Source organism: Protopterus annectens, chromosome 7.part1, assembly GCF_019279795.1.
Source record: "Protopterus annectens isolate FY-2018-M chromosome 7.part1, PAN1.0, whole genome shotgun sequence".
Classification (NCBI taxonomy): domain Eukaryota; kingdom Metazoa; phylum Chordata; order Ceratodontiformes; family Protopteridae; genus Protopterus; species Protopterus annectens.
Window position 1 is genome coordinate 424,841,079 of NC_056740.1, and position 26,198 is coordinate 424,867,276.

The window sequence follows — 26,198 nt, forward strand, 5'->3', positions numbered from 1 at the left end:
ATTTTTTGCACTAATTATTGGGGTGGAAGTGATGTCATAGGAAATGATGGTGCACTGTGTGTATTTAAACTAATGAACATGTACTAGGATATCACTGATGAAGGCTACTTGCTGAAACTGGTCTGGAATGTGATACAATAAAATAACTACACAATGATTTTTGTCCTTGTGGTGCTGGCCTCTTTTACTATAGATCTACTAAGCTTGTTTGGCCGTTCGCATCAGCCGTACTTGCTAGCTAACTTGTGGGACTGATGGCTTTAGGTACACCACAAAATGAGGCTGTATCATCTGTACTTGGCTCAAAGATTGCTGATTATGAACATCAACACATCATTGCTACATTTGATTAAAGTGCATTTACAGATTAAAAATGTACAAATTTGTTTTGTATAGTGATCCTGCTTTTAGATAGTGTATCTTTTATTAGACTTTATTATCATAGTATATAAGATCAGAACAGTATTTTTCAGTATCCATACCTAATGCTGCAAATTAGTCTTAATGATCCGGATTTTGTACCTATATTATAATGGTACTATAACTAATAATTTATAAATCTGCGCAGTGCATTGGAGACGGTACTGTTTCCATCCAGTAAAAGAATCAGTAGACTCAACTAGGTTTTTATTATTGCGGTTTTGTATGGGTGAGAGTTTGTTAATTTACTTTGCCTTTGTTTTGTTGACTTTGAAAATTTTATGACAGCACATCCCTGGCAAGTGCTGTAAGAGGTCCTGTGAATGTATGGGGTAGCAAAGCCACAGTCGTGCCCCTGTCTGCAACATGTGTGAATTTTGTGAGTTATCTACAAACTCTTGGCATTAAGTCAACTCTGTTTAAGATGGATTGCAGGATCCAACAAGTATCTGTCTTGCACCAATCCTTTTTATGACGCTCACAGACAGGATATAAAGGTGCAGTTAAGTTTGGGAGGGTATCTATTTGGGTGGCATAGAAGTAACATCACTGTTGCTTGCAAATGATGATAATTTTTTGGCCTTTTCAGACTGTGACATCTGAAAGACACTAAAATGATTTGCTAATGAGTGTGAAGAGGCTGGAATGAGTCAGTATCTCCAAATTTGAAGATATGGTACTCTCTCTCTCTCTCTCTCTGAAGAGAGGGGATTTTCTTACCTGGTCAGTAAGAAGGGACAGTAGACTTTAATGTAAAAGTTTATGTATGCTGGTGTCTTGCTCACAAGATATAGCAAAGAGCACTGTGAGAATAACAAGCAGCCTGGGTTGTGTTACATTCTTGTGCATGCTGAATGTGTCCATGGTGGTGAAGTGGGAGCTGAGCTCTCCTACAAAGCACACAGTTACCAGACCACCTAATCTACATTCCCCATCCCCATCTGTGGTCAAGATTTGTAGCTAGAGAATGAAGGGATGAAAACGGGCTATGAGTCTTGGGGTAAGGTTTATTTTCTGTGGCATTGGGCTTACTGCCCATAACGTGTTGAACAACTCTGTGATTTAGAACAGCAGCCAAGCATAGACACTTTTCCTTCAGATAGGGAGGTGCTGACTGAGGCGGTTTGGATATCATATAAAGAATATCCACTGGGTAGATTTTTCCTGTTGGAGTGTTCAGACCTGGCCTACCAGGAGGTGACCCTATGTCAGAAGAAAACATGCTGGAGAGAATATATCTCTCAGCTAGCATGGGAACACTTCAGCAGCTCATAAATTGTGGCCAAGAAATGAAAGTTTAGCTTCTCCAGAATAATGTATTGTTACCATGTCCCACAGCTTGAGAAATAGAAGGAAACAAAGTTAATAAGAAGTGAGTTTTATTCTCACTTATGTTTAATTGTTTGGATGTTCATTTTCAGTACACAAATTCATGTCTCCCTAGCTCTCCAATGAAAATAGGCCCCATGACCTGTGGGGAATCTTAGCTGATAATATGCAGTTATCAAACAGAATAAATAAATAAACAAATGTAGCAAGTGTTTCTAGAAGTATTGACTATATTTATTTTTATTTCACAGCTTGTTAGGTCAGTAGATACATGCAGGTTTGTTACAGCAAATACAGCATCCCCTTACCAGAAAGTTCCCTACTCCTGCAAAAGCAATGCATACCCTACAAACATATCTAATTTAATGCTGAAGTGTGCACATCTATATCTATATCTCCATGCGTCTGCATTTCAGAAAGTAGACGTCCTACAACATCATTCCTATTTCAAACCTGCCCACATAAGTGGTTGTTCACATTTTTTTTTTAATACAGAAACTTAAAAAAAATCTTTTACATCAAATGGTGTAAACATAGTTACTGGCAAAAGTGCATGCATGCAAAGTAAAGAACCATATCTTAATGACACATGGTATGATTTCATATATCATGCACTGAGAACTGTCAGACATTTTGAAAAAGTCTTCTCCAACGAATCTTTCTCATTTATGTGAAAAGTGCAAGAACATTACATGAACAAACAATGTAGGTATAGAAAGTCACGTTTGCTGACTTCCTTGAGCATTTATTTCACTCTGTGGTGAAAGATTCATTTATTCCACTAACTGCAAACTGACTTATGTACATCCTCAGGTTTTATTTTTTTGCCATTTACATGCATGAGTTTAATCGAAGAAAAACAGATGCTACCATGCTAGGGGGGAGGGGTACAGGACCAGCCTTAGCAAATGTAGTTCCTGATTTGGACCATTTTGGTGGAGACTATCAGCTGAACTCCTCACTTACTTTCCCCAATCCCCCATCTATGATGGCTTAGACTAGGTATCAGGCATATATGCTATTACTACACATTTAAAAATAAAAAAATATTTATTAGGTTAAAGAACCTTGATAACTGGATGGGAGAAAGGAAATTCACCCCAGGGATCACGTCAGTCGCCCTGATAGACAGGGGTCCAGGGAAGTAAATAGTGTGGGAAGAAATAGCCAGGGAATTGTTATGGCTAGGCTTGTATAGGCCCTAGGGCCAATAGCCTAGTACCAATCTATGAACCTATATTTTTGTTGTAATATATGTTAAACAATGGCAAACTACTAGACTCCTGGAATATGCCCAGATCCAACATCTCATGTAGTCTCTCTCTCAGAGTGCGTGTGTTGAGGCAGACTATGAAGTGCCTGCTTGAGCAGCCATTAAGGCCTTGTGTGTACATGATGGTTCATCATATGGGTACATTCTGGCTTACCAGCAAACATGTTACCAAACTGCTGTAGTACTGCCCTGATCTCCTGAACCTGGGTAGAAGATAGCTGCACACTTCTTTGTCTCTCTGCCCACACCTTTTTCTCTCTCTTCTCCATCTTCATCTTCCACTTCCCCTCATTTGACTCTTGTCTTCCTCTCCTTTCCATTGCACATCTAACAATATTACATGTTGTAAACATGCTGTTCTGTATATATTATTTTCTGCAGAAAAAAAACATTATACTGCGTGATATGACATTGTACAGGTACTCCTCTTACTAATTTGTGATTACTGAATTCTTGTATTACATCTACATATGAGTGTGTTGATTTGTGCTATATGTTATTGCAACTTATACCTCTATATATGTCTGCTGTTACAGTACCACCATTGCAGTGATATTTAAGTTTATTGTTTCTTTGGTTTTATTACCACTATGTTGAGCCTGAAAACTGCCTGTGTGAAGAAGATAAATATAGAAATTCAGCCACTTATTATACTTAATGTAATTAGGGAATACAATTCGATATATAAAGAGGAAAAAGGGAGAGAAGAGAAAAAAAAGAAAAACTAAAAACTGGTTATAATGCAGTTATTGCATAATATAAAATTGACTTATCATGTCAGTGTACAGACTATCTTTCTTTGTTAAGAATTACATCTAGTAAGTAGCCCCGATATTTCTGATAATCGTGTTTCTTTTTTGTTTTTGTATAAACTAGTTTGTGAGATGAGATATATTTAATAGCAAGGTTGCTAAAGCCTTCCCATATAATTGGAGATGTGACATTCCAATTTTTAGTGATATAAAATTTAATAAGGGCAGACATTGTGATAAGGACTTGTTTTTTTTATTTTTGAAAGTTGAGTCGTGTTAATGTGCAATATAAAATATGTCCCTTATACTGTCCCTCACTTTCTTAAGTGATGTTAAAAACCTTTTATACTCCATTTGATGATGTAGTGACTTCTATTGTATATACTGTATATCTATCTATCTATCTATATATATATATATATATATATATATATATATATATTTCTTGTGTTATTAGTTTTCTGAATGTTTCCTTTTTGTATGTACTGCTTGTTTTGTGTGTTTGATTGGATGTTTCGCTGTTAATATCTGAAAATTCAAATAAAGAGATTTTGGAAAAAAAATTGCCTGTGTGGATCAATGCTCAACACTGGTTAACAAGCTTTAAGTAACCAAATACAATGAATGGAAAATGCATCTTCGTAAGTACTTTGTACACACAGCATCTTTGGGACGTTCTGTAGACAGCGCCAAGCAGACCGTATTAGTAAGAAGCAGGTTCATTTTAAAATATGAAATCTGTTACAATCTGATTTATAATCCTCAGTTCTGACTTTCCATGCCCAATGTCCTCAGATGCCAGGAAGTAATGGACAAATTAGTCAGTAGGGCTGCAATTAATGGATGTGGGAAGACTGGAGCTCCAAAAACGCATGAAAAATGTCTATTTCTAACCTCCATTATGCATTCTCATTTTATATCACCCCTTTGTTTCTTCATGGGCTTCTAATCGTCTTCTGCACTTGCATGATGGTTAAAGGTACCCATCTCAGGAGGACCTGTGATGCTTGGCGTTAACAGGATTTGGTGCAGAGTATTTGTGGATAGACCCAATATAATAGCAGAGATAAAGGATAAAGGAGCAAGCCTAAGAAGTCTGGGCTATACAACAGAATTTAAACCTTACAAATGAAGAAAATATATAACAAATCCCACCCATTTTACAATAACCTAAGGGCATTTTATGAGTTAGGTGGTTTAAGGAAGCCCATAGAAGATACAAATCAGGAGAAGGACCAGTGAGTGATAGCTGTGTCCATAGCCCACTGTTTTTATAGTTTGAAGGATGCAGCAAAACTCCACATCATGCAGGCTCTACCCTGCAAGGACGGACTGCAGAATGATAACTGTTCTACTAATAGTAAGGACTTTTTTTAATCAAATATGTATAGTAAGGGTATAGAACAAATAAACTGGATTATGTTCTTCTAATTCACCATAAAAATTTTAAATTCAAACAAATTTTTTTTTTTTTTTTTTTTTTATGATTTGGTTTCCTCAGCAATGGCAATCTAACAATGTGCTTTTATATGGCTTTTATGGAAGCTCTGCAGACTGCACTTAAAATTAACATTGCAACATCTCAACATTGTACTTACACCTGCAGGTCATATATACCCCAGTACTTGGTATGGCTTCAGCTGATGTACCACTTTCAGTTCTGGAGATCATATATGAATAAGTAAGGAAACAATGTAATGTGTATGATGTACAGGAGTGTGAAGGGAGTGTTATGAGCACTGGATAATTACATTATGAAGAAGAACAAAAATTGTTACAACATTATAGCCTGGAAACAAGGAGGGATGGAAGAGACATGGCCTTGATGCACGGGGTCTTAAAGAATGGTGCGTAAGTGAGTATGGACAAACAGGGAGATAGAGAAAAGAAGGGGACAGCAGCACAGTGAAGAATCAAACTTGTCTGCATTTGAGGAAGAACTTTTTCACAAAAAAGTTACTGAATATATGAAATGACCTGCCAGTATGTGTGGTAAAACAGCTGGGCTACAGGTATATTCCAGAAATCTTGGGACAGATGCAACAGTGCAGCTATGTTGCTAGAGGGAAGGGGTGTTGACAGAATGATGGCTGCATAGAGCAAGCAGACTTGACAAACTGTGTCCATCTGCCAACAGTTTAATATGTAAACTTAGGATAATGAGCTACGTTGCTACAGTTTATTCAGCATTTTCTCCTTTGTTGTATTACTGGATCTTATTTTTCAGTACATGTCTAAGCAGAGTTCTGTTCCATTATTGGACATATACCAAGAGGATTCCTTTTGATACTTACTGTGTGCAGCATTTTTCTCCAGTTCACAATATCAAAGAACTGAGTCCTACTTCACTTTCTGTTCTTTGATGAACAATTTTAATATTTGAGGGTCTAAAATATGAGATTCAGACATGAAATCACACACACAAAATAATTTGAGAAATTCCAAGCATCTTCTCAGGTTGACATGTTTCCCCATTGATAACTGTACCTTTTGTTCATTCACAATCCATACTCCCCCCCCCACTTCCTATGCTCTAGAACTTACTGTAAGTATTAGCAATAGAATCAAATGGACCAAAGGATTCTTCTGAACAGACAAAAACGATCAGAATTATCTTATTCTGAGTTACAGAACCATGTAGGTTTGCACTTTCACCTTTAGTCTTGTCTTTTAAGTGGATAGCTGACACCCACTGTTGCTGTCCACCATGCTCTGGTCATGTGATGATGAACAGTTAATGGCTACACACTGAAGGAGTAGTGTGCTCCAGCAGAAAGTATCACGGTAGTGCAGAATGGAACACAAATCCTCACTGAAAGCTTTTTAGCTGGACACCAGAGGTTAAGTGCCTGTTGTGTTCACAGTGAAATTACTTTAACTACTTTATTGTAAGTTCATAGGTTCTTACTAAGCTTATGAACAAAGGAGACCATCAAGAAGCTCAGCCGCAACACCCCACACCAGTGGGAAAGTCGCAGTGCTTCTCCACATACCCCTGGTGCATATTTGAGATCACCCGTCCAGTCATCCAGACTGGTTTTGTAGGTTACTGTAGGAGCACTCTGCTTGGTAGGTAATACCAGCCTACTCCATGTTGGATCGGATAACTGTCATGCCATTGGGTCTTATTAACGTGATAGTGTAGGTTTAGATCTCTAGAACAGGTGTTTGCTTTCAAACTTGTATTTAGGTGAAAGATTTAAAAAGTGCTGGGTCATTCATAGCACAGAAAGCTAAGCAGAGAACACCCCTTAGGAGTCTGTTTAACACAGTAGAGTGACAGAGCTTTTAGTCTATCAAAGTAACTAAGGGTAATGAAACCTGAGATCTTTTTGGTGAGGAATTCTGTTTTTGTTTTGTTTGCTTTTAGTTTACTTTAACATAATGCTGCTGTTTTTTTTTTTTATTATTGGGACAGTGAACACTAGGCCACACCTTGATTTTGAGGTACAGATACATTGTAGGATGGGACACGCGAACTATGAGTCTGATATGAATACTTGGACATCTGCCAAAAAGGATATTGTGGCAAGTGCCTCCGTAATCTGTATGGTTACTCATAGAAAAAATACCAAGAAAAAAATCACATGAAGAAGAGTTGGGAATGTCACTGTGGCTTTTCATGCAGCAAAAATTTCTGACACATTGTATGGCTCACAGCACAAGTGTACAATTCTATTTATTGTTCCAGTGCTGGAATCTCTGGAACTCTTGAATCTGTATCCTATTCTGCTGAAGAGGACTGCTGATTTAAGTACTGATCCTGTATATGGTTTAAAAAATAGTTTTAATGCTTTTGTAAAGTATGAGAAACATATTGATAGTACGGGTGTTTTGGTGAGCCATAAATTGGTTTAAAATGTCAGACTTTTGAAATTGTGGGGTTCATTCTTATGGATCACTACCACCCCTCTCCCACATTAATTGTTCTTTCCTCACTGCAGAAAAATCCCTCAGTTTTTGCTGAAGGTATCTTCACATTCAGACATTGATCTTTTAAAGTAAATACATTAATAAAAAAAAGTGCAAAATCATCATGGTCTTCAAAAGAGCCAGTGAAATTAGGGAGAAAGATTAGCATTCATAATATATGGTGCAAGAACTAAAATGACAGAGTAAAGGACTGTACCAAAACTGAAGGAGGTGAATAATATAGTAACAACAGCAAAGTCCAAACCCATGAAAAAAGAGCAAGCACTTTTTAAAGAGTTGATAATCTCATTGGCAGGTAAACAGAAGCTAAAAAAGCTCATTATTAAAAAAAAACAGGCGCGAGTGAGGCATCAAGGCCGAAGAAAGTGGGTATGTGATTGATACCAGTGCATTCACAAAAGAGAGTTCCTAAACAGCCTCTGAAATGTAAGGAATGAGTCTGATGGGATCCAAACCAGAATTTTAAAATAACTAGTAGAAAATGGGGAGAAGTCTGGAAACAGGAACTATTGTCTTTAGCATTTTGGAAGGATGGTGGTATACATTAGTACTAAAAGAAACAATATGTAATTATAGAAATTCAAACAATGCATGCTTGAGCCTGAGGAACACAAGCACAGCCCTGTTGCTGACTCCACAACACACACAGATGGAGCAGGTTTAAAAAGTAGTCGAGGCAATGGAAGGCCAAGGCGGGAAAAGATGTTAGTGACTGGCGTCATTCTGATGATCCATCTATAGTGATCAGAGATGACACAGAGCACTACGTGCCTGTCAGCTTTTGAAGGTCTGAGGTAAGGTAGCCGAAGATTGATTCTGTAGAAAGGATGAGAAGCCTTTAGCCTGACAAACAGCAGCTGTAAATTGGTGAGTCTTTGTAACCAGTCACTCACCACAGGGTCCATAACTGCAGGCCCCTGTTCTATAAGCAGGTGTTTGTTGACACTGAGAGAAGAAGTAAGAAATTCCACTCCTGTGGATGATGATCCAGTGCTGGTCAGCTCTCATCTTTACTACGGCAGCAGTGGTGAGAATGAAAACCTGGAATTGTTATTTGGTGAATGAGGGAAGCTGATCAGGAAAGATGAGAATAGAATGGATCAATATCAGTGGTGAGTAGGGCAACTGGATCAGTCCAGACACAAATAAAATACAGAAGATTAAGGCAATAAGCCATTAGTGAGCTTCATCCTATAGTCCTGGGTTTGATTCCCTTCTGTGACTCTCAGTAAGTTACTTAACCAGTCAACGTTTCTGGGTCAGCATCAAAAACAGGCCTTCATGTGTAGTGGGTCTATTTGGTTAGCAAATACAAATTTGAAGAAAATGGCTGACATTCACAAGGATTCATAGGGGAAAAGCCTGTAACGTGAATTCAGTTTTAGTACTTGAGCAGCTGACAGATGGGCAAGCACTGACTTGTTCTGCTAGGGAACTGGGATTGAGTACCATCCTGGATCACAGAAGATGAGCTGGGCAGTGCAGGACTGATCAGCTGGTTGTGGAGTTTGGGTACAGACACTGATCACTAGCTGGTGTAGATCAAGAGGTAGACGTAGAGTGAGCTGTAGTGACTAAACTAGTGCACTTATCTAAGGGGAGGGGACCATGGAAGCACATGCTAACTTTCTCTGCATCATGTAGTGCACTTAAGTATAAAGGAACATTACAGCTACACACACACACACACACACACACACACACACACACACACACACGGCTGTAAGGGTGGCTTTGGTTCATTGCACACTAGAAATAAACATTGAAATAATTCATAAAGATGAAGCAACTTAATTACAAAAGAAGGAGAATATTGATATGGTTCATCTTGTCTTTAACAAGGTATGTGACACAACTCCGCAGAAAATGTTAAAAAAGAAGTTGGCCTAACTAAGAGTGTGCCTCTCTATGGTACCCTGAGTAGAGAGCATCATGTGGATGGAAAACAAGCAAACAAAAACATTAATCATTAACTGAGTGCATTTTCAAGGTGAAGGTTACTAAAGATCACTATGTGGTTCAGGATTGGGGCTTTTATTGTAATTTTTACCCTTCTAGTAAGTGGTGGGTGTTTTGACTTGGTTGTAATCGCCCAGTCACATTTCGTAATATTTACGTTTACTTATCTTGTATTACAGGCAAGATGGAATTGCTGATTCTGTAAGAATGCTTTGTCACTAACTGGGGAGCTTCTCCTTTGCCTACTGGAATTATATATAAGTAAGAGCAATGGGTGTGGTGGGGGGAGCTGATACAAAAACATTTTTTTCAACATGTGCAGGTAGGTATTAGGAAAGGTGTGTTCGCAGTGGTAACAGTTTTAAATTAAGAGACTCGCTTGTGAGAGTCCTAGTATACAGAAACTGAATGTACTAAAATGAGGACATACACACACACACTGAAATCTATGACTGCTGTGTTTCAGTGTATTCCCTTCCCAGCGTGGTATGGCAGTCATGGAGTTTTAAAAGTAGTGGAGATGTGTGGTGGTGATGGTGGGGGTGGCAGGGGTTGGCTAGAAAACAGCAATTGATGGCATTCACTGTTCTTTTAGTTTTAGTTTCACTTTTTATTGCTCATAATTCTGAGACACAATTACAACAAGCAGCTATTCTCAATTATTTGTGATCAAGAAACTGGTTTATGAATGATTATACATAGATCATTCACATTGGAAGTAAAGAACAGAAGGATTCATTTAATGCAACTGAGTGAAGTGTGATACATTTGGGAAACAAAAATTATTGGGAAAACATGAAAAGAGGAAGGAGGTGTTAAGAGTAAGAACAGTGGAAAGGAACACTGGCATTTATTTTGTTCAGCCTTAAACAGATAAGGAGTGTTTGATCACATTCTAGAGAAGGAAATAAGTAACAAAGGGGTGCACTGTGAGAGGCCATTATCAGCAGAAAGTCTAGTTATTCAGGTTATTGACGTAATCTCATTTGAATAGTTATTTTTATTTACTTTACTTTGGTAAATTAGTCTTTGTTACTAGGTATAGCCCTTCTATATAGATGATCCAAGAGAAAAAGTCTATCTCATACTATAATAAATTCTACCAACAAAATGTTCACCCCTGACAGTTTCAAGTATTCTGAGAAATTTGTAATTTTAGGCATACATTTTAAAACTGATAGTAGGTGTTTCTTAGTGAAGCGACCCATCATCTTCATCTTCTTCTTCTTTTGTCTTTCCCGGTTAGGGGTCGCCATCTTGAGAATGTTATTCTGTGATTACAGTGCATATGATTTAAAATTAGCAGCAGTTTTATATGCAGTAATACAAGACTATGGGTTGACTTAACATATGCTGGCCATATCTGTTCTGGATATGTCATGAACAAAGTGAACTCTGAGATTCCTAGTCCCTCTGATTTAGAATGGGTATATTATCTGACCACATCGTATCACAACGCATGTAATAAAATAATACATTTTAGCTTCATTTTGTTTTGTTATGAATCATTGCAGAAGCTGGGCTAACTATGATATGCCACATAATAGAAATCATTCCATGTGCTTTAACTATCTGAGTTACCGGTTACATTTACACTGCATAACATGACTGTACAATCATCATAAATTGTGCCCAATACCCCAAAGTCCAGCCAAGGGCACAGTGCTAGTTATGACAAATTTGTCTTCTATCTGCATAGTTTGGTAGTCACTCACTTTATTTTGTACTCCATATTCCTGCCATATAGTGTTCATACCCGAATGGTACCCAATATGTAGTCATAATTTAGACAACATCCAGGACAAATTTGTTTTACAAAAATACTTTTTTTTTTTCAAAGGAAGTGTGTCTGAGGAATAAGCTTTCTATAGTATTCATTCATCATCGTCTTGCTTGTAATTTGGTGGAGCAGAAATTGTGTCAGTCTTCTATAATCTTCCGGGTATCACTGAAATCAATGTCCATAGGGTCCTGAATGACACAACAGAGGAAAATACTTAGAACTAGAAGTCTTTATGTCAGAGCCATTTATAATTCATATGTTAATTTATGCACTTAATTTTCTTAGTTTATAATTTTCATACACAGTTGTGTTCCATTATTTACGAGTGACCTGAAAGCACAGGGGACAATCAATGAATTTTACAGTCAAAGTTATACACGATGCAAATATAACTGAAGAAATCAAATCAAAGTGTATCTAATAGGACTGACAAGTATATTGACAGATTTTTGTGACATTAAATACAAGTTATGGTTCCATTCTTAACCCTGCTTAATGGTATATGCTTTAAAAGCACATAATTTGATTAGCTACAGAACTGCTCTTTCCTTTCAAAGAAATGAAAGTTTGTAAAATAAAGTAAAAATTAAGTAGAAAATTAAATCAAACAGAAAGGTGTCTTCCAATGCTATTTTTTCATGATGTTTCTTTATACAGACATTAAAAGGATAACACAGACAATTGTCCTTAGTATTGTGCTAACAGAAGGAGTGACTAATGGCTTGCACTCATGTCACTGTTGCTTTTTCAATCTCTTACTAACTTAAATAAATAGTGTGTGTGTGTGTGTGTGTGTGTGTGCGCAATCGCGCATGCTTGTGTGTGTGTGTGCGCATGTGCGCGCACACGTGTGTCTGTGTGTGTGTGCGCGTGCGCGCGCGCATGTATGTGTGTGCTAGAAATAAAAGTCGGGCCTCTTATTTTCTGAGGTAAACAATGTTTTTGTACACTGTTATTTGTGTCATTGGCCTGGGTAGCATCTGAAGAGAGTCCATAGACCAGATCACCCATCTAGTTAACAGACAAACAGATAAATAAATGAGATTTGTGCTTTATGTTTTAGGTACATCAGGTTAAGTGCAGTATTAGATGACATAAATTTGGTGAACATTGGTGAAAAACATTGGTCCTTTCCTGCTGCAAACAATGGATTTTACACTGATATTAGGTTTAAACGTGCAAAATATGATGTTGTTTCTTTTGCTTGTCCTCAGGACATGGCTATTATTTTGTTTGCTAATGACAAGATTTTATTGGAGTGTGACATACAACTGCTATCTGCAAGTGATCATTTGCAGTAGGTGGTCACTACAAGGGTTTGAACGTCTGTTACCTTAAGGATGCAATCACCTTAGAGTTGATTATAATAAGATGATGATTGCAACACAAATTCATACACAAAAAAAATTAGTGACTTCACACAAACACAAAAATAAATATGCTTTTTGTGTTACTTTTAAAGTACTGCATTCAATGTATTTATGAGTTTTGGGGGTATAAGCCAGTTCCAGGCAAAAAGAACAGGTGGAACCTTTAGTGTGACACAGGAAACATTCAGTTTATATATCTGGACCATAAAGAGCTGGATGGGGGAATGGTAATAAACAGCATTTTACTAGGGAAGAGGGTTTTCACTGGTGCTAAAACCTACAGTTAACGTTGCAGGTTTCAGCTCTGCGGTAATTATGGGAAAATGTGCAAACCATTCATGTGCAGACAATAAACCTTCACTGATGACTATGCATGTTCAGTGTGTATCGGGGTGTGTGGGACAAACAATATGGCATAACTAAAACACCTGAAGATGCAAACTTACTCCAGCTGACACACTGTATTTGCTAGCCAGTAGGGGTCACACTTACGAAAAGAAACATGATGGTCTAGGTGAGAACAGCCAACAAAAGTGTTGTTGGTAATTTCATGAGGGTTTACAGCCAGTTGCTGAATTGTAATTTAATGAATACCTGTTCATAGAAATGTTTTTCAATAAAAGTAAACCTTTCACATTGACATAAATCATCATGAGTGCATAGCAACAGAGAAACGGAACACGATTTATTTGCTAAATTAAATATTTGAGCATTCCCTTTTGATAAGAATGCAAACTCAAGTTAGCATATTTACGTTTGTGGGGTATTGAGGGGCAAACCTTTAACAATCCCCATGGCCATTTATTTTTTTCCAAAATTAAAATATTTCATTAAATGGAATTGTTAATTACTTTCAAGACATTTTCATTTGGAAAATTCTATTTCTTACAATCAGTCCTACAATATTGGGCAGTTTCATGCAGTTTTGTTGCCAAGAAACAATAGTTTCTTATACTGCTGGTAGGAATTTAGTAATGTGCTATGTTTATATAGTACTGCCCAAATGTGGACAATAATTTTGTAATGACGTTTGTCAAAAAAATAGCTCAGAAAAATCATCTCCTAAGTCAGACCAGTCTGCCCACCCAGCATCTCCGACAGTGCATCCCGCAGGGAATCCTTAAAGTCCAGCAATTAACCACACTCCCAGAAACTATGTTCCCAATTACCTCTTTCTTCCCCATCACACCTCCAACATTTGCTGTCTGCCTGAGGAAAAAAATCTCTGGATTCTACTTGGGGTATAGAAATATCCAGCAAACATTTCCAGGCAAAAATCTTAAATCTTCTAGACTTTGTTGCATATTTGGGAGACATACATATATCCTCCCATTGTTTCTTTATTACCTGCTTATCCAGTTTCTCTTCCCAATCCTTTCTAACCTCCTCTGATTGATTCTTATTGTTATCAGTTGTTATAGTAACAGCCTGCATATGATTGCTGGAGCCTTCCTGTGTCCTGACAGAGTGCTCTTCAAACTATCTGGAGATATACAGAGCTGAGTATATTTTTCTGGCACTTCAGAGTTGTGTACTGGTAATTGCTGTTTGACTAACTTTATACCATTGCTGGCTGACTTCAGAGTTGTGCACTGTTATTTTTGCTTCACTGTATAGTTTTTCAGATCTCTGCTGAAGGTGTTGATTTTCCCATGCCCACCCTCCCTATTCCTGTCTTGTTTAAATTTGGAGGCTTTTGCACTTTCCCACCCCCACTGTAGATTTGATCTGGGACACTCTCCCAGTCCCATCTCTTTACCTCATTCTACCTAATAGACTCCTTCTGCATTGTTTTTAGTCATTTTTAATTTAATTGCATTTTTTAAACTGTTTGGTCTAACATTGCTACATACTCAAGTGTGCTAGCTTGCACTGCATTTGAATTGTTTTTACTGCTGTTTTAGCTACATTTCTGTATGTACATATATATATATATATATATATATATATATATATATATATATATATATATATATATATATATATACCTTTCCTGTAACTAGTGTAGTCCAGATTCAGATTTGCTGTATCCGTATGTGTATATATATATATATATATATATATATATATATATATATATATATATATATATATATATACCTTTCCTGTAACTAGTGTAGTCCAGATTCAGATTTGCTGTATCCAGGACTGTATGTAAGCTTCTGAGCTCCCCGAAGCTTTCTGTGTTTGAGGGAAGCCTTCTAGCTTATCAGTGGGAGTGGTAAGCACTAGGTAACCTATCTACCACATAAGGAGTAGCTCTGGCTCAGAAATTGTAGTTATTGGCCATTTGGGCAGTTTTACCATCTCTCTCAACTTTCTGATTTAAAAGCCTGCATTTGCACTCCCTCCCTTTCCTGTAACTAGTTTAGTCCAGATACAAACTCTTAGTTTTAGCACTTGAATTTGCTTATTTGTGATCAGCACTTGTTCAGAACTTGTTGTAAGCATTAAATAAGCTACTAATTACTACAGCACTCAATCTTCCTCATTACCTAGAGGAAAACAGTTTTGGTACTTACTTTCCTCACTTGTTTAGAGAAAAACAGCTCTTGTACTCACCTTCCTCACTTATCTAGAGGAAAATAGTTTTTTATTCAGGCATGTCTAAGGGTCAGCTCCCAGTGTTCTCTCCTGTCTATCTGATGAATCTGGGCATCTTGGGGCAATGTAGAAATTGCCTCATGTACACAGACAACCCTCTCCTCCTACCACCCAACACTACAACCTGTGAGAGATGAACTTATCTAGCCAAACTGGAAGTAAAGCTCTCTCCAACCAAGACTGAACTTGACAGTCAAGAGGAGAAGGTAAACACTTGCACCACACCACACTCATCACATAGTCTCACTAAATCTACACCACCAAAATCCACACATAGTAATACAAAAACATTCGCGGAGGCTCTCAGTAATAATCTGTCTAAGCAGAAGCGCAAGCAACCTCCATCCCCCAACACAACCCAAATGACACATAGCCAGCAGACTCAGTGTGCCACTCAACCACAGCCAATAAGGCAAAACAACGTATCCAACACACTAGTCATAGGTGACTCTATAGTCAGGCACACTGATGTCCCACTCACCAGGCTAAACAAGGAGAAGGTTACTGTCGGCTGCCTGTCAGGTGCCAGGATCCGCCACATAACCCATGCACTCAGGTCACTCCACAACAAGTACAAATATGACTCTGTCATTGTCCATGTTGGTGTGAACGACCTGAGATGTACCTCCCTGGACTACATGAAAAGAGGCATGGAAGAGCTCTCCGATCTTGTAGCCCAGGCAGGTATGACCCTAGCCCTGAGTAGCATTCTGCCATCGCCCAGAAAGATGCTGCAGTACAAGGAAAAAAATGACTGACGTCAACAATTCGCTAAGCTTCTGGTGCCATTCTAAAGGGATCCAGTATCTGTCTGCCTGGGATGACATGGTCGACAGACCACGATGCTTTGCCAGAGATGGCCTGCACCTGTCGCCCCTGGGATTCCGGATACTGACTAAGGTTCTTTCCGCCCCTATAGTGCCTTTTTTAGGCAAGGTTCAAATGACAAGTTCACCACCATAAAAGGAACAGCCAAGCAAAAACTGAGGGTGATGCTACTCAATGCTAGAAGTCTAAATCTCAAAATGCACTCACTCGAGGCACTCCTTAAAATGGAGAACATCGATATCTGTGCAGTGACTGAGACCTGGTTCAAGGCTCCAGAGAGCACCCCTGCACCACCAGGCTATAACTCATACCACACTTTTCGGCCATGTAACCTGGACCGGAACACTAAAGGCGGAGGTGTGCCCATATTCATTAAGGATATCCACACCTCCAGGCTAGTTGCTCAGCATAATGCAGCCAAGGTTATCCAAGCGCAACTAACTCTGGGCAAAACTGCAATCCAAATTGTAGCTTGCTACAAATCACCCACCATGCCCCAGGATTCTCACTCCTCTTTTCTTGATGTACGGGAAAATATTAGGGTTCAACCAAACACCCTAATAATGGGCGATTTCAACTACCCCACCATTAACTGGGAAAACTACTCATGTACCAACTCCTTCACTCAACGCTTTCTGGAATTCATAAACTCCAATTCCCTGGATCAACTTACCCACACCCCCACCAGGGGCAACAATATCCTAGATCTAGTCATTACCAGCATGAGTAACCATTGTTCCACACCTGAAGTCAACACCTCATTGGTCCGATCCGACCATAAGCTAATTTTCCTAGATATCCACATCCTGCCCTCACCCCATTAAGGAAACCATGGTAAAATATTTCTCCAAAGCCAACTTCATGCTTCTTAAGACAGAAGTGGTGAACTTCATGACACCCATGCAGATGGACAATACAGTTGCAACTACTGAATCCTACACAATTGCACTTTATAAGCACTTACATGAGTGCATGGATTGTGCTATCCCAAACAGAACCAAGACGCTATCCTCCAAAAAAGGAAGCCAATCTGGTGGTCCCCTGCCATAAACAAACTGTACAACAGAAGGAAGAAACTGTTGCAAAAGAGAGTAAAATCCCATGAGTGGAGGAGCTCCCTGGTCAGCCTCAGTTAGAAGCTGTGATCCCTGATAGAATCCTCCAAAGCTAGTTACGAAAACAAAATCGCCACTGATTCTAAAGACAACCACAAAGCATTCTATAGCTATGTCAAGAATCTCAATTGCAACATTCAGATCTGCTCTGAGTTACAGCACAATGGCACAATGGCACTAAATATACAGACCCAGCTGATATTGCCAACATCCTGGCAGATAGGTTCAGTGCTAACTTTACCCCCCTCTCTCCCCCTAAAGAGCCCATCTCTATACTGGAAGAATGCAAAGTTCCTGTAATCATGGCTGCACAGGTAAAAACCACTCTCTCCAATGCCAAGAACACAGCATCCATGGGACCAGACAACATCCCAGGCTGCGTTCTACACGAACTACAGAATGAACTGGCACCCCACCTAAGTACCATGTTCAATCATAGCCTCACCTCAGGCTTTGTGCCTGCTGAATGGTGCACAGCAACGGTTATCCCACTCCACAAGGGGGGAGCCACCACAGACCCCAAGAACTACCACCCCATTAGCCTGATGAGCCTGGTCTGCAAGGCCATGGAACGTATCATCATGGAACTTATAAACAAAGACATTGGTAATCTCCAAACTCTGACCCCACACAGTTCAGTCTTGTAAAAGGCAGATCATGTCTCCTAAACCTGATAGACTTCTTTGAAGCAGTCACCAAAGCCGTAGACAAGGGTAAGGTGGTTCACACAGCCTATCTAGATCTTGCCAAGGCTTTCAATACCATCCCCCACTCTGGAATTATAGATAAACTCACTAAACTAGGTATAAATCCCTATGTTACAAGATGGGCTGCCAACTGGCTCACTGATAGAACCCATACTGTGAAAGTAGCAGACTCCAAATCCGACTTCAGACCAGTGACAAGTGGAGTACCACAGGGTTCAGTCCTGGGTCCTTTCCTGTTTGGTATCTACTTCTCTGAAGTACAGGCTAACACAGAAGGTCTTTGGCTAACAAAGTTCACAGATGACTGCAAACTAGGAGCCATAATCGAAACTCCTAATGATGTGGACATCCAACAAAAGGGCCTCACTGAGACAGATGCCTGTTGTCAAAGCCATGGCTTCAAGCTCAATGCCAAAAAGTACATTGTCATCCTCTTTGGTAAAAACTCTGTACCCATGAACTACATCATAGGCGATAGTATATTTAACACCAAAAGTGTGATAAGAGACCTTGGGACACAGGTGGACAGTAGTCTCTCCTTTGATAATCACATCGCCACAGTAGTCAGGAAATCCTTCTACATGGCACACCTCATCACAAAAGGTTTCTCATCCAGAAAAAAAGAGGTCAGTGTTCCTCTCTACTCATCACTCATTAGACCCATTATAGAGTACAACGCCCCTTTTGGTATGTACCTCACAAGACATCGACAACAACTGGAAAGGCCGCAGAAATACCTCACAAAGAGGATTACCAGTCTCAAACAGATGCCCTATGCAGACCATCTAAAAAAACTCCAGCTTTACTCTGTCGCATATCGCCTACTCAGAGGTGATCTCTTCCTAACATGCAAAGTTATGCCAAACCCAGAGCTGTTGGACATGTTCCACTTAAAGAAATCCCAGTCCCTCCCAGCTACACACTCTAGGGACCTAAACCTTGTCACCACAATAAACAGAACGTGCTGGAGGGATAGATTCCTGTCCCAGAGACTCCTCATACTCTGGAATAAACTACTTATCTATATCACACTAAGCTCCTCATTAGCACTCTTCAAGAAAAATCTTGATGATTGGATGGGAAATAGGAAATTCACCCTGGGGATCACCTCTGTGGCTCTGCTCGACAGTGGCACATAAAAATAATTTTCTTGGTGGCAAAAGCCAGGGTACCTTTTTGGCTGGGCTTGTATAGACCCCAGGGCCGATAGCCTAGTACCTATCTATGAACCTATCATGCAATATGTATGATGCACTAATTATTCCTTTTTTAATGGCAGCTTCTGTTCTAGGTTCTACTAAAAGTCTGCCAATGATTGTCTTTCATTTAGGATGACAATATTATATCTTAATTCCCTAGATATAGGATGTGGTAGTATCAATGTAGTGGGTCTTTGGGTGTTGGAGCCCTACGTCATTTTACAGATGACCTCTGTCCATAAGGGACATGAGCAGTAACCCAGGAGTGAATTTACGGTTCCCCATCTGTAGAATAGTGAGCTGTTTTGTACCTTTAAGAAGTATTTCCAAGGACTGAACATGCATATAAATAGGAAGCACATGCTAGCTTCAATATCATTTTGAGAAGCGGGTTAGCTAGTCTGTATATAAGTTAAAGTTACTTAGCCTCATTTCTCATGCGTTTGTATATAATAAAGCTGCTTGAACAAGAACCCACAATGTTCGTCTACTTCATCTTGACTAGATGAGCGACATGGTGTCAGAAGTGGGATACCAGAGACTGCTTTTCAGAGCCATGAGGTACAGAGTTAACAGTGAAGATAGACTAAGTGAAAGAAATGCAAAAAGGGCAAGAAATGACCTAAAGGTAATGAAAACTTGCACAAATTATTTATTTTATAAAAAGACAAAATGGAGCATTACAAGGGCACAGAATGCATTACTAAGCAAACAAATAGCACATAAATGTTTATTAAGCAAATGGGTGGCATAAAAAAGTTTATTAATCAAATGAAATGTTTGAAATTAAGCTATTTGACAAAACGATTATCAGAAAAGCATATAAAGGGTTCAGAATTACCTTGGAATTTCAAAATGAGCATGTTTAATGTAAAACAAGCATGTTTAGAGTTAAAACGAGCACAAGAAAATATAATAGGTATGAATAGAGATTAAATGAGCAAAATGAAAATAATAAAGGGCAAAAAGGGCACATTAAGCTTAAGTAAATCAAGGCAACTCCATGTTTCTTGGCAAATTACTGTGTTTGGCATAAATTACTATTTTGCATTGGTCGAAGTTCTGAATAGCATACCTAGACTTATACGAAATATCTCAAAGTGTGCAAAAGTGTTTACAGTGAATGTTTATTACTGTGCATTTATTCTAAAGAATTTGTTGTGTGCAAAGTGCAACTATTTCGTAAAGTGCAAACTACAACCATAGGTTCCCTCTACAGGATCAAACCCTTTCTAACTCCTCTAGCCAGGGTGACCATTGCTCGCACCCACCTTATCTCTACCCTGTTCTATGCCTCCCCTATCTATACCAAAATATGCAGAAGTAATCTGAGCAAACTGTCATCCTCCTACAACAATATTGCCAGATTTGCAGCTGGGTCCTCCTATAGAACTCATCACTGTATCAAACTGAATCAACCTGGATGGTTAGAATTGCCAAATCTAATACTTTTCAATCAACTAATAGTAGCCCACAAGATCCTGTATCTACCTCAAAATACACCCATACTTACATCCCTAGTCACCCCCTATAACAATCTCAAAACCTTACGCTCATCTAACAAACTACTTGTACAAATATCTAAATCCAACAATTCAGCTGGTGACACCCTGTTCTCTAATACAGTAGGTAAAACCTGGAACAGTCTCCCAAGTCAACTAACCTCACTATCCTCAGTTAACCTATTTAAAAGCAAGCTCAAACCCTACCTCAAATCACACTGGCAATGACCCTATGATAACCCAGACTAACCACCATACCCTTTTCCAGACTCCATTGATTCCTAGCCTCTTATGAACATTATCTTGTGTTTACTCGCCGATAGTGTGCTTGACCATTCTGAGGATTATTCCTCATGTAAACATGTATATACAATTGAATGACTAACCATTTTCATATAAGACCATAACTCTTGTGAGACTGAACATTATAATTGTATATTTGTACTTTGCTTTGGGATACTCTAACCACTTAACACTAGCGTTTTTCTTTTGATATTTTTGTGCGACTTTAGAATCTATAGTATCTCTTATATATAATTTACATTATTAATACAAGCTACTGTTGCATTTGGATTTATTTACATCAGGTTTTTCCTTATTGGAATATAGAATATAAAATCCTAGATATGTAATATGTTATAAAGCTTTGTAATGTACCAATTTCTATTGTAAATATCATTGTCTTGGCCTATTTTTTGTTGTTTGTGGAGCTTTTCTCCCCGGGCCTCCACTGAAAATGGACATAAATCCAACTAGACTAGCCCAGTCAACAAATGTAAAATAAAATAAATAAATAAAATAAAATAAATTTCGAAAAGTCTCTTGTGCTGGGTGTATCTATTTGTAAAAGCCACTATTACAGAGCATTTATTACACTATAAAGAGTTATTTAGCAAAGTACAGCCATTTGGGGAAATTTCAGTGTGCCGTGTACTGTTTATGTCCAAAGTGCAGTTACTTTGAAATGTTTCTTACTCTGAGCTTCTTCTTCCTACTTTATTCACACAGTGCTGTTAATTGAAATGTTTCTTAAAATGATGATGGCTGACTTTTACAGTACAGCAATTTCAGGAGTATTACAGTACCCCATATTAATGTAGACCAAGTTACCTAAATGCTTATTTTTCAAGTTATTTTTTCTTGTTTGTTTCTCATTAGTATAATATTTTTAAAAGAAGAGGTGTTTATATATCTGGAAAGACAAACATTCAGTAATATTATCAATGGAAATATTAACAGTCTATTGAAATGTACAGAAGCGTCATATGATAGTAAGGTGAATTGAAATGTTCTGGAAATTATGTGATGTTGAGTACAATAAAGATTTGTTTTTCAAAAAAAACCCAAAAAACTTAATGTTGCCCAGCTCTTTGCAGCTATGTAACTAAGAATTAGCCAATAAATATTACAATCAACTGGAAGCATGTTGTGTGTAGTTTGTGTTATGATTGACTTCCCACTAGTGATGAATGGCCATCTGATTAGGTTCTGACTGCCCAGTCACATCTCTTAGAATTTATACTTGTTTATACGTCATATTATTGTAATATAGGCATTGTGGGATCATTGTAAGTGAGGAGGTTATCCTTTTCCTGCTGTTGTATGACTGTAGAAATAAGGTTGTTAATAAGGCAATGAGGGTTCATGGGGGACATGCTCCCCTCACAAACACTATTTTTGATGAGTGTAATTAGATGTAAAAAAAAAAAAAAAAGAAAAGAAAACATATTCTAGACCAGTTGTGATCGAGGAACTGGCTTATGAATGAGTGTGTCTTGATCATCCATAGCAGTCGTACTACAATAATGTTTTCATTAACATGTCATACGTGGTGCTTGTAAACTCTTATTTTCTTGATGAGCATTTCACTTAAATTGATATCATATTTGGAATATTTGCAAAAGTTTTTCCGTACTGGAACTCACAGACGTGGTGTGATATGTAACTTCTTAACCTGTTTACTATTTTATGTTTTATTACTTTGCTACTGTCATATGCTAGTTGTATGCTTTAAATTTTGACTCCGCTATAACAAGCTGGTGGGAGAAAAAGGGCCCTTGTAATTCACACCAACTACCTGCCTGCTAAATAAATACAAATGAAGGTGAAAGGGCACTTTTTTCTCTTACTTAGGAACTTCTGTTAGTGACTGAATGTAGAGATGACATTCAGATGTGGGGAGGTTACCCTCAGCTGGTGCTAGAGAATCATGTTTCAGGATTGGGATGAATAAATTAATAAACATATCCTTATAAAGCAGTCCATGACAAAGCTGGGACTAAGCTCTGAAAAATGAAGAATATACATATATTATTTATCATATCTGGAATCGCTCCATTCTAGTAGTTCGAGTTATATATGTCTCGTTGGAGGCAAAGTATCCTAAGGTGTAATTCCTTGTAAAGTTAAGAGTGACAACAGTCATATTTGTAAATCCTAGCTGTTAGTTTGCTGGTGTTTTTATTTATGAAACTAAATTATCATTTTCAACAAGGTATTTCAACCCTTAGAGGTGGGGATGGAGGGAGAAGTGGACAGTAAATCAGCTGGGGGGGGGGGTTACTTGGGTCCTAGAACTTTGCTCCTCACTGATGTTTTACTTGTGTTATACAGAAACAACATTTTTGATCACTTGTGTGAATCAAAGGTTTTGGCCTACAGCAACTGTAAAAATACATTTCATTCTGGTGTGCTTTGGAGAATCCTCATATAACTGTTATTTATTTACATTTATTTTATTTTATTTTTTATCATTTAACCCATTACCTTAGTAAGTCTACAACACTGGAAAACACTGATGACTTACTTTACAAAATCAAGACAAGGCTGACATTGAAAAATACTGATGACTTACACTGAATGGATCACAGAAGTGGCTACGGGCGTCGTACATTGGATTGGTCACAGATGCCAGGGATGAGTTACGTTCGTTCTTTGAAGGCATCAGGTCATTCTCATCAGCTTGCTGAACATAAAAAAAAACAGTTATTCAGTTTAATAATGTGCGTTATAGAATGCAGTTTATATTTATGATTGAGTACTTCTTAACTTGTATGATTTATTTATTTATTTATTTGACATTTGTTTACCAGGGTGGTCTGACTGGCTCTATAGAACCCGTTTTCAGCAGAGGCCCAGGGAGAGAAGCTCCACATACAGTGCAATACAAATACAGTATAATACAATACAATAAAGATTACATTAGAGATACTATACAAAAAATAAGTTGACAGAACAAACTGCTACAAGATGTAATATATTACTACACATCTAAACAGTTCTATACAGTTAAAACATTACAGATGATAATAGTCACTCTCATCAAACATGATGTAGAAATAGCAGTCAGAAAGTCAGTGATGCAGACATATAGCAAGAGAGAGTTAAGAGGAATAGAAGCAATAAAGTCTGAGAAGCAGCTTAAGGATATGGTATAGAAGCAGAGAAGGAATTAGAAGAGCTTTAGGATCTTGCAGTCTGTGAGGGATTGAAATGTGAGAGAAGAGGAAGACCTGAGCATTAGGCAAGCTTTACGCAGGAGCAGAGCCATGTATTTTTGAGATGATTTTTTTAAAGAGGCTTTGAAATGGGTTAGGCCAGGAATAAACCTGGTAGCTAGAGGTAGTGAATTCCAAAGTTTAGAGACAGAGTATGAATACAGAGAGTGACCAGGATTTCTTGTGGGTTTTGAGATAGCTAACAGATTTTTGTCTTCTGTTCGTAGGGACCGATTTGCTGTGTAAGGTGCGACTAGATTGGCTAGTGCAGGGCAGGCAGTAGGCTTGAAATTAAGTTTGTGTAAGGTGGATAGCTGAATAAAGGCAAGTTGGTTGGGGAGTTCAAGCCAGTTTAATTCTAGGAGTGCTTTACAGTGGTGTGTGTGATATTTAAAGTTTGTGGCAAACTTTGCAACTTTGTTGTAGCACTGTTCCAATTTGCTTAGGGTAGAATTTTGTAAATTAGTTAAGACAGCGACACTATACCAAAGAGAGGGAAGTAAAATTGTTTTTGTAAGGGTAGTTTTGGTTGCTGCAGTAAAAAAAAAAAGTGTTTGTTTCTATACAAGAGTCCCAGTTTTTGATGAGTTTTCTTTATATTTTGCTGTACGTGGGGGTCAAATGAAAGTTTATTGTCAATGATAACACCTACAAGTTTGGTTTCCTGCACTATTTCTCGGCAGTGTTGTCAGATGCAAGGATGTTGAAATGATCAGTGACAGGGGAGGTACTTTTGGGATGAAAGAGTACTAGTTTTGTCTATTTTGGATTAAGAAAGAGTTGGGCATTTCTTAGCCAGGACTCAACTGCTGTAAAGGACTGTTGATGATCAAGCAACAGAGGAGAACTAAAAATGATGTGGAACAAAAGCTCAACATCACAAACAGAAAATTGGCAGAATAATAAACAGGTTTTACATAATGTGCATTTTCTTAAGACTGAGATGCATGAAACTTGAATGTCTGGTATTTATTGCTCACAGTCCTCGGTGATTTGCCAGATAATCACAAATGTTACGAGTGACAGTGCAGAAATATGACAACAATCTGACTTTCTAAAGAATCATGGAAAGATGAAAACTACGCAATTAAGACTACATGATGACATTTCAGGTCTATTAAAGCATCTGTCTGTTATGACAAATGTATTTACTCACTCATGATTATGAAGATACTAATCTATAAAACACTATTACTGAAGGCAGCTGCTTCACTGATGTTATGAAGGTGCTAATAACTTTAACCTTATAAAGCCATATATGCTGCTTTTGTGGAAGATGGTAGCTTAAACCGCTGTATAACAGAGGGTTTTACAAATGTTGTGGGAAGTCAGATGATGAGAATACAATAACAATATTATGTACTTGAGAGTTACAGTAGTGCCCCCCCATATAAATATCATTTATAACCCCATCCTTCATGTTTATGCTGTACTGCTATAGTAACAGCCAAGGTGGGTGCTGCTGCCCCTCACATACACACAGTATGTGTGCATGTGCATGTATGATGTCAGACCAGCATATATATCTCTGTGTATATATTGTAATAGGTTAAACATTGGATGTATATGTCTTTAAATGTATACTCAAAATGTGCAGTGCAGTATGGAGTTGGGGAATGTTCTCACAGGTTTTCACTAGGCATGAAATGGCAATCAAGGGGGGTAAATATGGTTGTAACATGCAAACAGAAGTCAGGAAGTTAGTTCCTTACATATGGGATCATCTGAAGGAAGACCGGAAAGCAAGGAGTGAAACAAGTCTGGGCTAACTTCTCGGTTAAATTTTTGGCGTCTTCCCATTTTATTACCTTTCCCCTCTAGTTATTTGCTCCAAATATCTTGGTTCCTTTGTCAGTTTTCTCCAATAAATTCAAGCCCCCTTGCCTATTGTCTGTATCCCTAATTGTAGTCATCCCTATCGGCAGAA

The 26,198-nt window shown here is 38.2% G+C and overlaps 1 protein-coding gene across 1 annotated transcript in view; it reads right to left on the reverse strand.

The window, feature by feature from the left end:
* Positions 1-7,459: 7,459 nt before the first annotated feature.
* STAB1 (stabilin 1) overlaps positions 7,460-26,198 on the reverse strand; it is a 2,761,215-nt gene continuing 2,742,476 nt past the window's right edge. Inside the window, exons 72-73 of the mRNA XM_044078505.1 lie at positions 23,629-23,739; positions 7,460-11,637 (exon numbers count right to left, since the gene is read on the reverse strand). Coding sequence (XP_043934440.1) covers positions 11,587-11,637; positions 23,629-23,739 — 162 coding nt within the window. The 3' untranslated portion in view covers positions 7,460-11,586. The remainder of the gene's footprint in view (positions 11,638-23,628; positions 23,740-26,198) is intronic.